The sequence below is a fragment of the Enoplosus armatus genome, chromosome 9 (assembly GCF_043641665.1).
Source record: "Enoplosus armatus isolate fEnoArm2 chromosome 9, fEnoArm2.hap1, whole genome shotgun sequence".
NCBI lineage: Eukaryota > Metazoa > Chordata > Actinopteri > Centrarchiformes > Enoplosidae > Enoplosus > Enoplosus armatus.
Genome location: NC_092188.1, coordinates 8,321,413 through 8,335,187, shown reverse-complemented (window position 1 = coordinate 8,335,187; position 13,775 = coordinate 8,321,413). Strand labels below are relative to the sequence as shown.

The following is a 13,775-nucleotide window of genomic DNA, read 5'->3' as shown; positions in this document are numbered from 1 at the left end:
CACTGCCAAGACCAGTGAACATAAGCTGCATTCATCAGGTCATTAGGGTTAGCTTTACAGATGGATAAAACTGTGTCTAATCCACCATGTAGCCACCGCAAATATAAAGAGTTTGTGTTTGGATGGACTGCGATATCTACAGCAACTCGTAGAAATGAAATATGACTCTCATAAATGGGTCATAAACGGGGATTTCTCTGATGTGAACCCGTTCCAGGACGTTAATCGCTGAAACTAGCATCAGGGAGAAGCCGCTTGAGTTATTCATAGACTTCTTGCTGTCATTACTGGCCAGACTATACGAACATTCACTGCATGTCATAAACTCGGGAAGTAATACCACTGTTGTCTGGCTTGTCCCGATTTCATTTTTCCTTATGTCTATTGATTTGATAATCACCCTCTACAATCACAGTGGTGGTGCGATTGTCATCAGGTCGAGCAGCTGAATTGTATCATTGTTATAGTCAGATAATGGCCGGTTTCCCAGGATGCACCAGAGCAAGCAGTAACAGCACTAGCAACTACCCAACAATAAGCCCTGTGGATTCGAATGTGATTAAAATCTTCCTTTATGGAAAACAAACCAAATAGTGCTTGAGTACTTAAAAGTTTACTTTTTTGTAGGGTATTTTTCTCTGCGAAAGGAAGCAGAAATAACAGTATCAAACAACCACCAAACACAACCTGCCTGACTGCTTTGAATCCCACAAGAAAACAACAGATGGAACATTTGTTTGAAGGACATACACTTGCCTTGTCTGTTTTGAAGACATATAAAGGGACAATGTTCCCAGTTTTATGACTCATCGACCACGGTGGGTCTGATAGCAGGAGCTACCTGCGCTACCTTTGCGTCATCATAAACTGAAGATATGTCTGGTGTTGACCTGTGTATGTGTGTGTATGAATTGTTTGTTGGCCGGAGTGTCAACTCATGCTGGTTGCGCCTAGCAAGTCCATTACTTTGATTGCCGTTTGACAATCTGTCTTTATGACAGGCGACCGTGGAGCCTTGCCATCGATGGAAGAGAAACACATCGATCTATCACCCGGCGACCTCCGGCGGCTTTCAAATCTAGCCCTGCGCACAGATGGACATGTTGAGTGCTTCTCCACAGAATCGGGTATTGATTGCGTGGAAGTTAATGGCAGAGTCATATTTTTCTGTGTGCATCTGACTCAACCCTCCTGTCACCCTTTCTTCCCCGCTATCTGTTCTTATGATTCATTAGCTGTGCCATAGAACCTTCTATTTTGTTTATTCTATTTATTCTGAATGAGCTGCCAGTTATAACTGGCTCCACCGCCTTCATCTTTATCTTCACACCTATAACTCCACTATTCCCCATTGATCTAATCATATGCTCTGTCTCCTGTTCTCTTTTCACAGGATTTCAAAAACAGCACCTGCTAATTACACAGTAAACACATCCAAAAACCAGTCTCATCCCAAAGGTTATTTTCGGATTCTTTTTTTATTTTGTCGTGCTTTGTATCTTTCCCCTATAAAGAAATAGTTAGCTATATATCAACAATGACACATGGACTCTAAAATAAACAAGAGTGAAAGACAGGAGAAGAGACGACTAGGCACAGGAGACGAAGAGAGAGAAAGACTGGGAAAGAGAGGAAAGGTAAGAGTGAAAAAAGACAGCAGTTTCTCTACAGTAGAACCCAAAACAAACCATGGGAAGTGTACATTTCTTTAACATTTACAATTATAATAATAACAACGGCAATAATAATAACATTAACAACAATCATAATTGTTCAAAATAAAAACAATAATTAATAAAAAAATCAATAAGACCTCTGGTTTATCATAAAGACAAATTACTTCTTTTTTTTTTTCTTTTCTTTCTTTTCTTTAAAGATCACTGGACAGTAGTTTGTTCGGCTTTGCACCTCTATAGGCTAATATTCTGTGTTAGTATAGTTGCTTCATAATGCGTTTCAATAGTAAACTGTTTTCTTATTTCTTAAAAGTTTCCTTTAATTTATGTTGCTGTTCTTTTTTATACAAATAAGGAATTCAGAGATATGTATACTGTACGTATGAATGTGTGCATGTATCTGCATATGTGTGGTAGCATTCAGAAAAAATATCCATCCATTTGTTTTTCTCATTCATTCCATTTGCTATCACTCCCTTTGCCCTTCTTATTAGACTTTTAAACCTTTTTATCCTCTTAATGACATTCTAAAATAATTAAGCTTTTCTTTAATGCCTTAACAAGTCATATTCCTTTCTTCCTTGTCGGGAACGCAGCCCAACACTAATCCTTTCATTATTAGGAGCCAACAAAGGAGGAGCCATAGAGGGGGACAGACAGAGAGAAAGAGAGATATAAGGGAGAGGGGAGAGGATGGTAACAGGTGAACGGAGAGGAAGGAGGACATGGAGAGTTCATTAAAAGGAAACAGAACCACCTTTTCCTCACTGTTGCAGCAAGAGGAAAAAAAATTGCTAAAAGCTATTTTCTTTTCACAAATTATTGGCAGGCCACCCAACAGGGATAGCAAAACAGGACAGTTAGCTTGTTCATAAAGTAGGGATACTTCCTTACACACTCCAGTGTTGTTAGGGAATTATATATGAGTTGCACTCTGTAGGCAAGATGCTTCGGCAATTTTCCTGTGTCTACCGCTCAATAGCTCCTGGTCAACCCCCCCCCCCTCCCTCCTCAAACACACTGCTCCCACTGTGTCGGCCAGTTAAAGATTGAGCTTTGTGAAATGGATGGTTTTCTCCAGGCGTGGAATTATTGCAGTCATCTGCCCCTAATTTCCCTTCCACTTTGGCTGCTGCACGGGCAGAGTGCCTGTTTTCTTTGTGCTCCCCGTTTCCCTCTCGATCACAATAATTACGGCGTCATTTATTTTTTCTCTACATTCACCTCACCCTCTCCTCCCCCCGCCCACCCCCCGCCCCCCCACTCTCAACATTTTCCCCAGTTTCTCCGACTTACAGTATATGGCACAGTCGTTAATGGCTGGTGGGTCTATAAACTCTCTTTTTCTGAGTCTGTCTCGGGTTATGCGTGTGTGTATGGAAGGTATGGAGTTGGATGGATTGGCTGTGTGCAGTATCTGTATACAGTCGTTTTCAGAAGGCCGCCTGTAATGGCGCGTTGTATAGAAGTGTATGTGTGTGTGTTTGTGTGTGTGTATACTGTATATAAGGTGAAAGACAGGGAGAGTAAGAGATAGAGGGATGAGGTCAGAAGAGAGGGGGATAGGGATGGAGAAGGGCTACAGTAGGTACTCCTTCTTGCCCTGGCTGGCGTCGTTTCCATTGAGGAAGGCCTCCTGCACCTCACCATGTTCGTCCAACCCACTGGCCTCATGGGTAAGATAGGAACCTGAATGAAAAGAGACGGAGAGATCGAGAGGGAGAGACAGAGAGAAAGAGAGAGAGACCAAGAGGGAGATTGGAGGGGGAAGGTTAGGTGGCAAAGCGTCATGATCATTGTAGCGCCATGCAGCATTATCAAACCAATCAGCCCTAATATTATTGAGTACCATACCTGTGACTGATTAATTCATTAGTTAACTGATTGTTAGGTCAATACCAAGCAAGAATAGGCTCTCGGGTACGGTACGAGCCTATCGGCGGAAATTAAAGGTAGGAGATGGATGTGTGAATAGAAGAGGCGGAAGAGGGGGGGCGGGGGGGGGGGGGATAATAGAGAATAAAAGACAGGAAGGGAGGAGAAGTTGGCAGAAAAGGGTGGGAGGGAAGGTTAGGTGCAAGAGAACAACGGCACGTTTGCTTCACTCAGAAAACCCATTAAACACATTTTAACACCCCCCAGGTCTTTATGATTAATGATTTGGTGCAGTACAGGTTACAGAGAGCAAGAACTGCTCAAGTCATCTTCCTGCTTGAGTGTCCCTTCACTCTAGGGGTGAGTGACACTCTCATCCTCCTTAACGCAGAGGTTGACTGGCATGCTGACAGTCACGGCAGGCCGAAGACAAAGCCCTAATGGCCCTGTCTCAACATGGTTTGGTTGTAATGGTCCTGTCTCGGTGCTGATTGGCGGTCAAGCCATACTGAATGTTGACTGACGGCTTGTCTAGCCATAGGGTAAGTAGTGGCTTGTTGCTGCCTGCTACACTGTTCCCGGATCATTTCTTGGCAGCTGTGGGGCACAGTCGAAGGCTGCCAACACGGGGGCACTTAAAAAGATAGGGTGCACAGGGAGGCTGCTTTTAATAGATGAGCCTTGATACACTAACATATAGTCATAAAACATGGGGACCACACCTACATTTCCCACCCCACCCTATCTCTTCCGCTATCCTGGCCAAGGTCGTCCATCATGGGCAGTGTTCGCCTGGAGAGGAGCATCCCATCCTGCCTGCTTTGCACTGACAATTTTACACCTCAGTTTAAAAGATTATTTTCTAAGAATCTGGGTGTAACTGGCCTGCAATGATTTTTTCACAGCATGTTACGCCAGAAAGCAGAGAAATGAGAAAACGTGCCTATGAAAAATGTGATAAAATACTCTGATTGCCAAAATGTGTCCTCTGCTTGTGAAAAAAACTTTTGTGTTACTTAGTGTGTGTGTTTGTGAGTGTGTGTGTTACCTTTCTGTCGAACAGAGCACCAGATGGTGACAATGAGGACACAGATGATGGTGAAAACCAGCAGTGCCAGAACGCCACCTATCACTGCATATGGTACTGCACTGTGAGTCTCTACCACTGCACCGGGATCTGAGGAAGAACAAAAGAGACAAATCGTGTGTGCGGGTGGAGTGTTGGGTATATAAAGGGAAATATGGAGATAAAGGGAAAGAGAAGTGCAGGCAAAGTAGTGAAAAAAAAATAAAAGTGAGAGAAAGACAGCACATTATAATGCCAGCGTGGGAGAGAGTACAGAGAGCAAGACAGGAGAAAAGAGAAGTCAATATCTTCCACCCAACTTACATTATCACCTTTCATCACCCCCCACTGCACAGAGCGTCAGATAGTCAGAATGGGTGAGAAAAAGGTGGAGAAGTGAGGAGAGTGAATAAAGAAATAAGTATGTCATCCTCTGAAAACCCACTCCAGCCAAGCACCTGTCAAGACCACAATGCATTTTGAATGAGGGAAATTTTGAGTGTGTTTACACCCAAAGCAGTGCAGCCCTGGGAAATGAAATCAAACTCCTCACCACAGGATGAGTGAAGAGAGATAAAAAAAAAAGGCAAGCTAAATTGTGTGACATTCTGTAGTAGAAAATTGCGTGGTAGTGGTAAGGAGTTATTCATGTCAACCTCACCTTTTACCAACTTTACATTGTTTTAAAGTAAAGGACAAATACTAAAACAAAAACAGAGGGATAATGAAAGAAAGCGAATGGTTAGTGTTGAAATGATCAGTCGATTAAGCAATTAGTCGGCTGACAGAAAAATTGACATGATGACAATTTCAATAATTGATTAATTGTTAAAGTCATTCATCAAGCAACAATGCTAAATATTGACTTGTTCCAGCTTCTCAAATGTGAGGAAAACAACCAATCTGAAGACATCACTCGCGAGCTCTGCTAGATTGTGATGTATTTTCTGACATTTTGTGGACGAAACAATTAATCGATTAGTCAAGGAAATTTTCAACAGATGAACTGTTAGCTGCAGCCCTAATATAGGTCATAGAGCAAACTTAAGACCAAGCATGTGTATGCATAAAGCTTCACCAGTAAACACTGGCTGACAACAACAAAAGCAGGTGATTGATAGAGTGCAGAGAAAGAGAAAGAAATGCTTGATAAAATACACATTAAGGTAATCTGCGCTGCAACAAACAGCTCTTTGAGTCTGAGACAGCATATGAGTTGCTGACAACAACAAAAGATTGTTTTTTTTTTGATGTGGCTGAGGCGGTGTTGGGTAAGAGCTGATAAGGCCAATAGGAGGCAAGGACATGGAGTTATTGATGCATCTCTTGGACCTTGACAGAGCGGAATTAAAACATGAATCATTAATACAGTCCTAACACATGGATATCAGGAGGGAAAGAGAGAGTGACGGAGGAGTTGAAGGAAAGGAAGAGGAGGGAGGGGAGCAGGGATTGACAGCTGAAGAAAAATTCTGAATGTGCATGTATTTCTTGGACAAGTGTCTCATTGAGCACTGTGACAAAGTGCATCACATTCCAGCTTACGTGTATGATCAAGTATTGGCATGTGCATATAATAAAATGAAATGGTGCATCTGCAGGTAAACAGGACAGGATGGAACAGCCAGCCCAAGCAATATTTCACAGGAGGATGAAAAAGCAAGGACTCAAGCGCTATACATTTACCTCACACCTCCTGTTCTTAATCCACCGCAGCCCAAAGCTCCAAAGGAAATGACTGACAGTATTAAAAAAGCATGCCGTTTCTCTGAGGAGCCCCTCAGATGATACACCAGCATCGACTAAACATTCACCAAACTGTTCAAGCCGTGGCTTTTCCTATGAGTCTTTATGACATCTCCACACATGCCCAGCAGGTGAACAACCTCTACCTGCCACAGACAGCGGCAGCGGCAACAGAAGAACAAGAAGGATGCTCCCGCTCCCTTCACTTCATCCCTTTTAAGTACCAGAGAGGAGACAGAGAGCAGGCGAAGGTACGGAAAGAAAGGAGAAGAAGAGATAAGTGTTTGTGTGAGTGCATGTATGAGATAAATAGATTCTGGAGACCAAAAGAGAGGGGAACTAGTGAAAGAGTAGTTTTACACACACACACACACACACACACACACACACACACACACACACACACACACACACACACACACACACACACACACTCTCTCTCAGGGTAGCAGAGTAGTGCCAAGCAGCCTTTCTTTCCCCTGCTGTGTAACATTCATCTGGGAGAATACGATTAGACAACCACCTGGATCCCTGATCTTTCTTTCTTTCTCTCACTGTGTATATGTGTGTGTTTGTGAATATGTGTGTTTGCAGATAAATATGTTTGTGTAGCATCTCCTCGGCCCTCCAGAGGCCAGCGTCAGTCAGCTAAAGGCTGGGTGCGTTGCCAGTTCCTTAAACTCTGGGCGCAGATTCATCAACAGTACCCACCAAGCACCAAGAGGCCCACCCGAGAATATGCACACACACACACACACACACACACACACACACACACACACACACACACGTACACAAATGCTGACGGGGCAATGTGTGTGTGGGGAGCATCAACAGCCAGTGATAAGAAAGAGGGAGAGAGTGGGTGGTTGCACACGGTGCACATCCAAGCGTCTGTAGGCACGTATGCACACGTAGATGCAGGGCAAAGGAAGGTTGCAGTAGAAAAAGTGTGTGTGTATGTGTGTGTGTGTGTGTGGGCCACATGAGAGTCATCAAATGAGTAGGGAAGTGAAAGACACCAAAGGAGAGCAGGGAAGGACGAGGAGAGAGATGCAGGGTAGCAGATGCAGAATAATAAAGGTGTGTGCGTTACCTTTTGGGTCCGGAGCGAAGCTGGGTGTTAGGAGGGTTGGGGTGGCGGGATGGGAGGTGATTGGTTGGGTGGTAGGGGTGGGAGGGACCGTGGTAGTGACTGACACATTTTCTACAGACAGACAGGGAATGGGATAACACACACATACACAAATGCTATTATCTACAACATGCAGTGACATTTCAACAAAGCCGTTGCAGGGTTTTATAGCAAAGTTACTACTGCCTATAAAACACGACACATGCGCTATTATGGTTGAATACTAATTGAGCTTCTTTCAAAGACAGCTCGTCTCTTCCAATGAGTTTTGAGAAGGAGGAAAAGATGTAAAGTACAAGAACAGGAGGAAAGACTTATTTCAAACATGCTGATCAGCAATTGAGGCAGATGCCATTTCGATACCAGAGACAAATGTTACTAATTATATTCCAAAATTGACTGTGTGTGCAAAATGGAATCGATCTCAACCCCTGACAAGCGATAAGGACACAGACAAATTATATTCTCTGGGAGGCCTCTATGCCAGCTGAGGGGGTTAAAGAAGATGTTTACAATGGGAAAGACATGCTTTAAAGGACGGGCTGAAGAGGATTACACCTGGCAGACTGACATTCATCTACTAGGCAATTGGAATATATGGGAACACATTCTCTATCACTGACACATTTTCTATGGTACAATGGCAGGAGAGACAGAGACATTGTCTGTGACAGATGCATTCCCAATGGAACAGTGCCATGCAAGGACTGTCTCATTCAATAGCGAACAATAGCTTGGATCTTGACACATTCTCCGAATCAATGGCTGAGACACAATGGTAGGTAGAGAGGTAGAAAGAGACAAGTTCATATTGCTGTTAAAGACAAAAATAATGGCTGACAAGAACTAAAAGGGAGATGGAGGAGAGGGTGTGAATGTGTGTGTCTGTGTGTGCGCATCAGCACTTTAAGAATGGATAACATGCCACTTCATCAAACAATCTCTATAAAACCGCAACGTGCAAGGTAGTCTATACACTCCAAGTCTCAGGACACATGCACACACACGCAGTGTGTTTTGAAACACATGCCCAGACCACATGTTCGTACACACACACACACACACACACACACACACACACACACACACTGCCCTTTCTGCTCAGGAGTAATTTATTGGTAAGTATTCCTCTGTCTCTTCTCTCCCTTTCTCCCACTGGCCCTGAGATCATCAATCTCTTTTTGCACTCTTCTTATGTCAGCAATATACCTCCCCCAGCCTGTTTTTTTTCGTTCCTCAAGCCCAGATAGGTCTCCTTCTCTCTGTAAAGAAATGTACATGAAGCGTAGTGTATTTTGTGGGAAAGACAAAGAGATGAGCAGAGTTTTCTGTGAAGCGAAGTCGTCTAAGTATGTGTCTCTGTTGCTGCTCTCCTGGATGAGTGCGTATATGTTGCATGTGTGTGTGGATACATGTATGTGCGCATGTGGTTGTCACTTAAGCCTGAGGATTAATGGCCGGGGTCGCTGCGCTAATTAACTGGACGCTGATTAATTTCTCTTGACTATTACAAATGACCTAAAAATTGTTCTTTCTCCCTATTTCCAACTTTTTCTTATCTTCCTACCAACATCTCTCACTTCTTTTTTCCTTGCTCTTCTTCTACCAAACTCTCTTCCCCTCATTTGCAACCCCTCCCTCCTTCACTTTCCTTCATTCGGCTGCGTCTCTGGTTTCATTCCTCGGTGACTACGTTCCCTCACTGCCTCTCCTCAACTTAATTAAGGAGAATGCCATACAGCTGTCGTTCTCTTGGCCGATAGCGTCCTTTTTTTCCCCCACATCATATTGTTATTCATTAACACTATATGGCTGCCAATCAGGCACACAGCCCATGTTATTTCCAGGGATGGATGTGGCGGCACTTGCGATAATGACGTTTCTCCTCGTATCTCATTCTCACAGAAGTGCGCCTGAGGATAGTACACCGCCATTTTGGATGAGTCCTGTTATTCTCTCATGTTCAGTGTTCCTGATTATAAGGGCCTTGCCCAGAGCAGCGGTGGCTCCAGCTGTCAATAAGCGCACTGAATGTTGGACATCGGTCAGAGGTCCACTGCTGAGGCCTTAAAGGCCAACACTGATTAGCTGAAGACTCATTCAGAATGTAGTCAGACGCCAATAGAGTTGCGCTGTCATGTGTGGAGGAAAACAGTGCTCAAGACAATTTTTTTCAAACAAAATTGACTCTGCATTATCTCCGTCTGGCTTCCTCTGCCACTAGCCCCCAACCTTTTCTCCACTTTCATTCTCACTCTATGCTTTTTGAAAGTCTCACTTCATTAAATGGAGGTCTATGTTTCTCATTCCAATTATCCTGACGGCTCATTACAACAGCCGAGGAGACACAGACTAATCCCTGGTCACCTAGAATCCCTCTCCATCTCACTATGTACGCATCCTTTCATCTTTCTATCACTCCCCTCTGCTTTCCATGAATCTTTCTATAAAACCATTAGTCTCCCAATTCTTCCCCTTGCTCATTTCCTGCTCTGTTTTGCAGAAATATACACACACTCACTCACTCACATACAAGTGTGTTACATATATGCAAACCAACAATTCTTATCTCCCCATCTCTACCTCTCCCTCTCTATTTCTCTCTCTCTCCATCTCCCACACTCTCTCATGCAATTCAATTCTAATGGGTTTTATTGGCTCGGCGATTCATCTGAGTGCAGCAACTCAGTTCAATTACATAAGGGAGCCCTCTGGGCTTTCACCAGACAATCTGCAACATTCTCCTCCCAGTCACATGCACACGCGTCCACATGCACTTTTGCGTATACGCACATAAAAAAATCCAATTTCTCCTCAACAATGGTGGCACAGAGATGAAACAACCAACAGAGGCCACATCCTACATACTTGCTGTGTGTGTTACGAGTATGTGTGTGCTGTGACTCATTTGAAACAATTTCTCACATTTATATCATTAGTAACTTTCTGACAGTTGCCGAAAGTTCATTTCTTCGAATTAACTTCGGCACACACACACACACGCACTCTAACTAGAAATATCTCACTCTCTTTCTCTAAATCATAAACACATCAAAGCGCATGCACACACACACTCACACAAAGACTTACATATACACACAAGTGTGACCAGTCAAATAAAGCTCAGCTTCAATGCATCATGTCTTTGCCACAGCCCGGGCTCCCTAGAGAGTTTCTCACCTCTCGCTCTCTGTTCTCCTTCGCCAGCATTAAGCCCGTCTCCCTTCATAAAGTGGCAGCGCCTAAAGCACCTGCGACAAATTGGCAGCCACTTTTGCCTAAGTTTGTACCCGTTGTAGAGACCCTGATGGCAGATAACTCTCACAGAGGGAAGGCTGACACGAAATGAGAAGGAGAGAGACGAGAGAGAGCACTGGTAGTTTTTCTGCACCTGCAATAAAATGGGTTCTTTTCTGCTGACTCATCCTTTACAACACACATCCTCCAGCGCTCCCTTCTTGCCCCCCTTCCTCCCCCAGTGAACCCTGGGTTTCCCTCTGGGAAGGCTGGGAGCCAACTAAACTGACATTCCGTTTATCTGACAGGCTGTGGTACTGAGTGTTCAATCTGCATCCGACCTCCATCGTCCTTCTTCTCTCCCTTTTCATCCCTCCATCACTTCCCCCTACCCTCTCTCCCTTCCTTCCTCCATCTATCCCTCCCCAACTCCTCACTCAGTTACACTCACTTCTCTCCGAGCCATACTCTTAAAACCTAGGCCTTCTTTGAGTAAAGACGCTGAACTGCAGTTGAACCGAGAACGGAGGGCAAACTGGTGGCAAGGTGAAAAATAGATGAAAGGTTGTGGGAGGAGTGGAGAGAGGAAGTGGACAGGAGGTGTAAAAAGGTGAGAACAGCAGGCAGAGTAAAAGAAAGGAAGGATGTCGAGGAAAAGGAATGAGGAGAGGGAGAGAAAAAGGAGAGGCAACGGAGGAGAGGAAAAACAGAGAGAGATGGAGAGGTTGAAATAGTTCTGACTGAAACAGAAAATAAGCTCACAAAGAATGAAAAAGTGAGGCACATTGTATCTTTTTTTTTTTTTATCACCAAAGTCTTTAGGAATAAGTGAAGAGTTTTGTTATAAAATGAGATATTCACCATTTGGAAAAAGAAAAAATAGTAAGACACCTACTATAACAACGTGGGTGCTGGAATGAAAAAAGAAGCACACTGTAGATAAGTGTTAGAGTTATGAGTCATCTTAACATATTTCACAGAGTGTAATCATATTTATTTTCCATATTGACTGATGAACTTCATTTTGAATCATCAGAAAGTAGCACTTTACTAAGACTATATTAAATCATCCATGGTGGTTTAATTGCCTAGGCAGTGATGTATAGCAAACACATCGTTTTATAGTTATGTAACGTTTACATAGACACAGATATTACTGGAAACTTTATAGCCTGAATGTAAGGAGTTCGTGTGACATTTCTTGAGAAAGAATTAACACAGCGTAAGCCAAATTATTAGTTGTGACATACAAGAAAATCAAGAGTGACTTTCAGCCTTCTACAGATTAATATGATGGCTGAATCAACAACTCGGAGCTCTTTGAGATAAGGTTCGAAACAATCTGCCCAGTGGGCAAGTACATATTTTTTGAAGTACAGCAAACCACCACTGATGTGGGGCTACAGCAGGAGGATTTAAGAAGCTGATTGCTGGAAATCCACGGTGCAGAGCGGAGGAGCTGAAGCTTGGCTTATGTTGGCTATGTGGATTTCTGGTCTTTTATGGATTTTGTTCAAGGCAAGATTCCTTCGTTTAAATGTACCCTTTTTTTTCTTTTTTTTCACAATAAGAGAGGATGAGAAAAAAAAGAAAGCGAGATAAATCAAATTAATGATCAGCACAGAGCAACAGCATGAAATAGAGAAGATAAATGATGAAATGTAGGAAACAAGAAATGGCACAGAGAAAAACAAATGAAGAAGACAGCTAAAAAATGGTGAGGGAGGAAGCTGAGGAGGAGGGAGAAAGACAGAACATTTTTCTACAGAGGTGGCAACGCACATCAAAGCTCGACATGTCTAACCTTCTAGGATAGAGAGAGAGAGAGACAGAGACAGAGGGAGAGAGAGGGAGGGAAGTGGGTGGGGATGTCACCTTTCATCTTGCCACCCTTGATGCCTGTGGAAAGCTGCCATTATGTGTGCCGTTTGATGCTAGACGTGCTTGTACAAGAACGTGCGATTGTTGATTGTGTGTTTTGCGCGTGTGATAGAGAAAGAGAGCGTTAGTGTGATGGATAGATGAGGGGGCGCTAACCAAGAGCAGCCTAAAAAATGTTACATAAGGTATCATGTCTCTATTCCCTCCATCCGTTCCTGTGCTTCTGATCTCCAAATCAGGTGCTTAGGTGCAATGACAGGAGCAGCCAGCAGGGGGGGTGTAGATCAAAAGGGCAAACCTGCTGAGTGACAGTAGTGTGCATGTAATTAGGCCAAATCACAAACATATTGGATGTGAAACCACAGAAGCCCCTACTGATGAGCTAGCTTTGCAATTCAACTTTGTCGCTGTCCCATTAAAATGCCACAAATTCAGTTTTGTCCTTATTTAACTGCAAGTTTACTCAGTTGTTTCAAGTGTGGATTACACAACATTAACACGCATCAAAAACCTCGTTTTCAAATGTGCTTCAAACTCCGAGGGAAAGTTGGCCAATTTGTCACATTTTCTGTAAAATAACTTTATGGTGATACAAGATTTTCAAGCGATGTTGCAAGCTCCACCGTCATCCTCTTTGAGCCATGGTGTGCAGTTTATCTGGGTCATCCTTCATTAAGAATTTAGAAACCACCAGTGAATCTAGGTGCAACATCTCGGAAAACTTGTAAAACCTGACAACAAAAGCCCCTTACCCACATCTGCCTCCGCCTCTGATACCTCTGCTCAAGCAACAAGCAAAGTTGATTTGCCTGAATTTTAAATGCAACAGATGTTCCGCTGTTGTTTTTTTGGCAAATGTTACCATGTAAAACTCAAGAGTTTCAACAGATTCAGCATTGCATTAATACTTTGCACTGTGTGTGTGTGTAAACTTCTGTTGTCTTTCTCTCCTACGTGTCAGCTTGTATTGTGAAATTCATGTAGTTGTCACAGAATCTCGTATCTTTAATTATTGCACTCGAAGATTTAAGTTCCTCTGAATTCCTTAAACAGCAGATTGGGTCACAGGGGACTTGATAAATTGGTTCTTTACAAGAGATAGCCTGAATAATGATGTTGGTGACTAGTATCTGAGCACGGTAGCCTATGTCTTCTTGTG

General features: G+C 43.3%; 1 protein-coding gene across 1 annotated transcript in view; it reads right to left on the bottom strand.

Annotated features, from left to right (window-relative positions):
• Positions 1–2,947: 2,947 nt before the first annotated feature.
• The window catches only part of cadm4 (cell adhesion molecule 4), a 137,367-nt gene continuing 126,539 nt past the window's right edge, over positions 2,948–13,775 (bottom strand). Inside the window, exons 7-9 of the mRNA XM_070912407.1 lie at positions 7,460–7,570; positions 4,600–4,728; positions 2,948–3,365 (exon numbers count right to left, since the gene is read on the bottom strand). Of these exons, the coding sequence (XP_070768508.1) occupies positions 3,256–3,365; positions 4,600–4,728; positions 7,460–7,570 (350 nt within the window). The 3' untranslated portion in view covers positions 2,948–3,255. The remainder of the gene's footprint in view (positions 3,366–4,599; positions 4,729–7,459; positions 7,571–13,775) is intronic.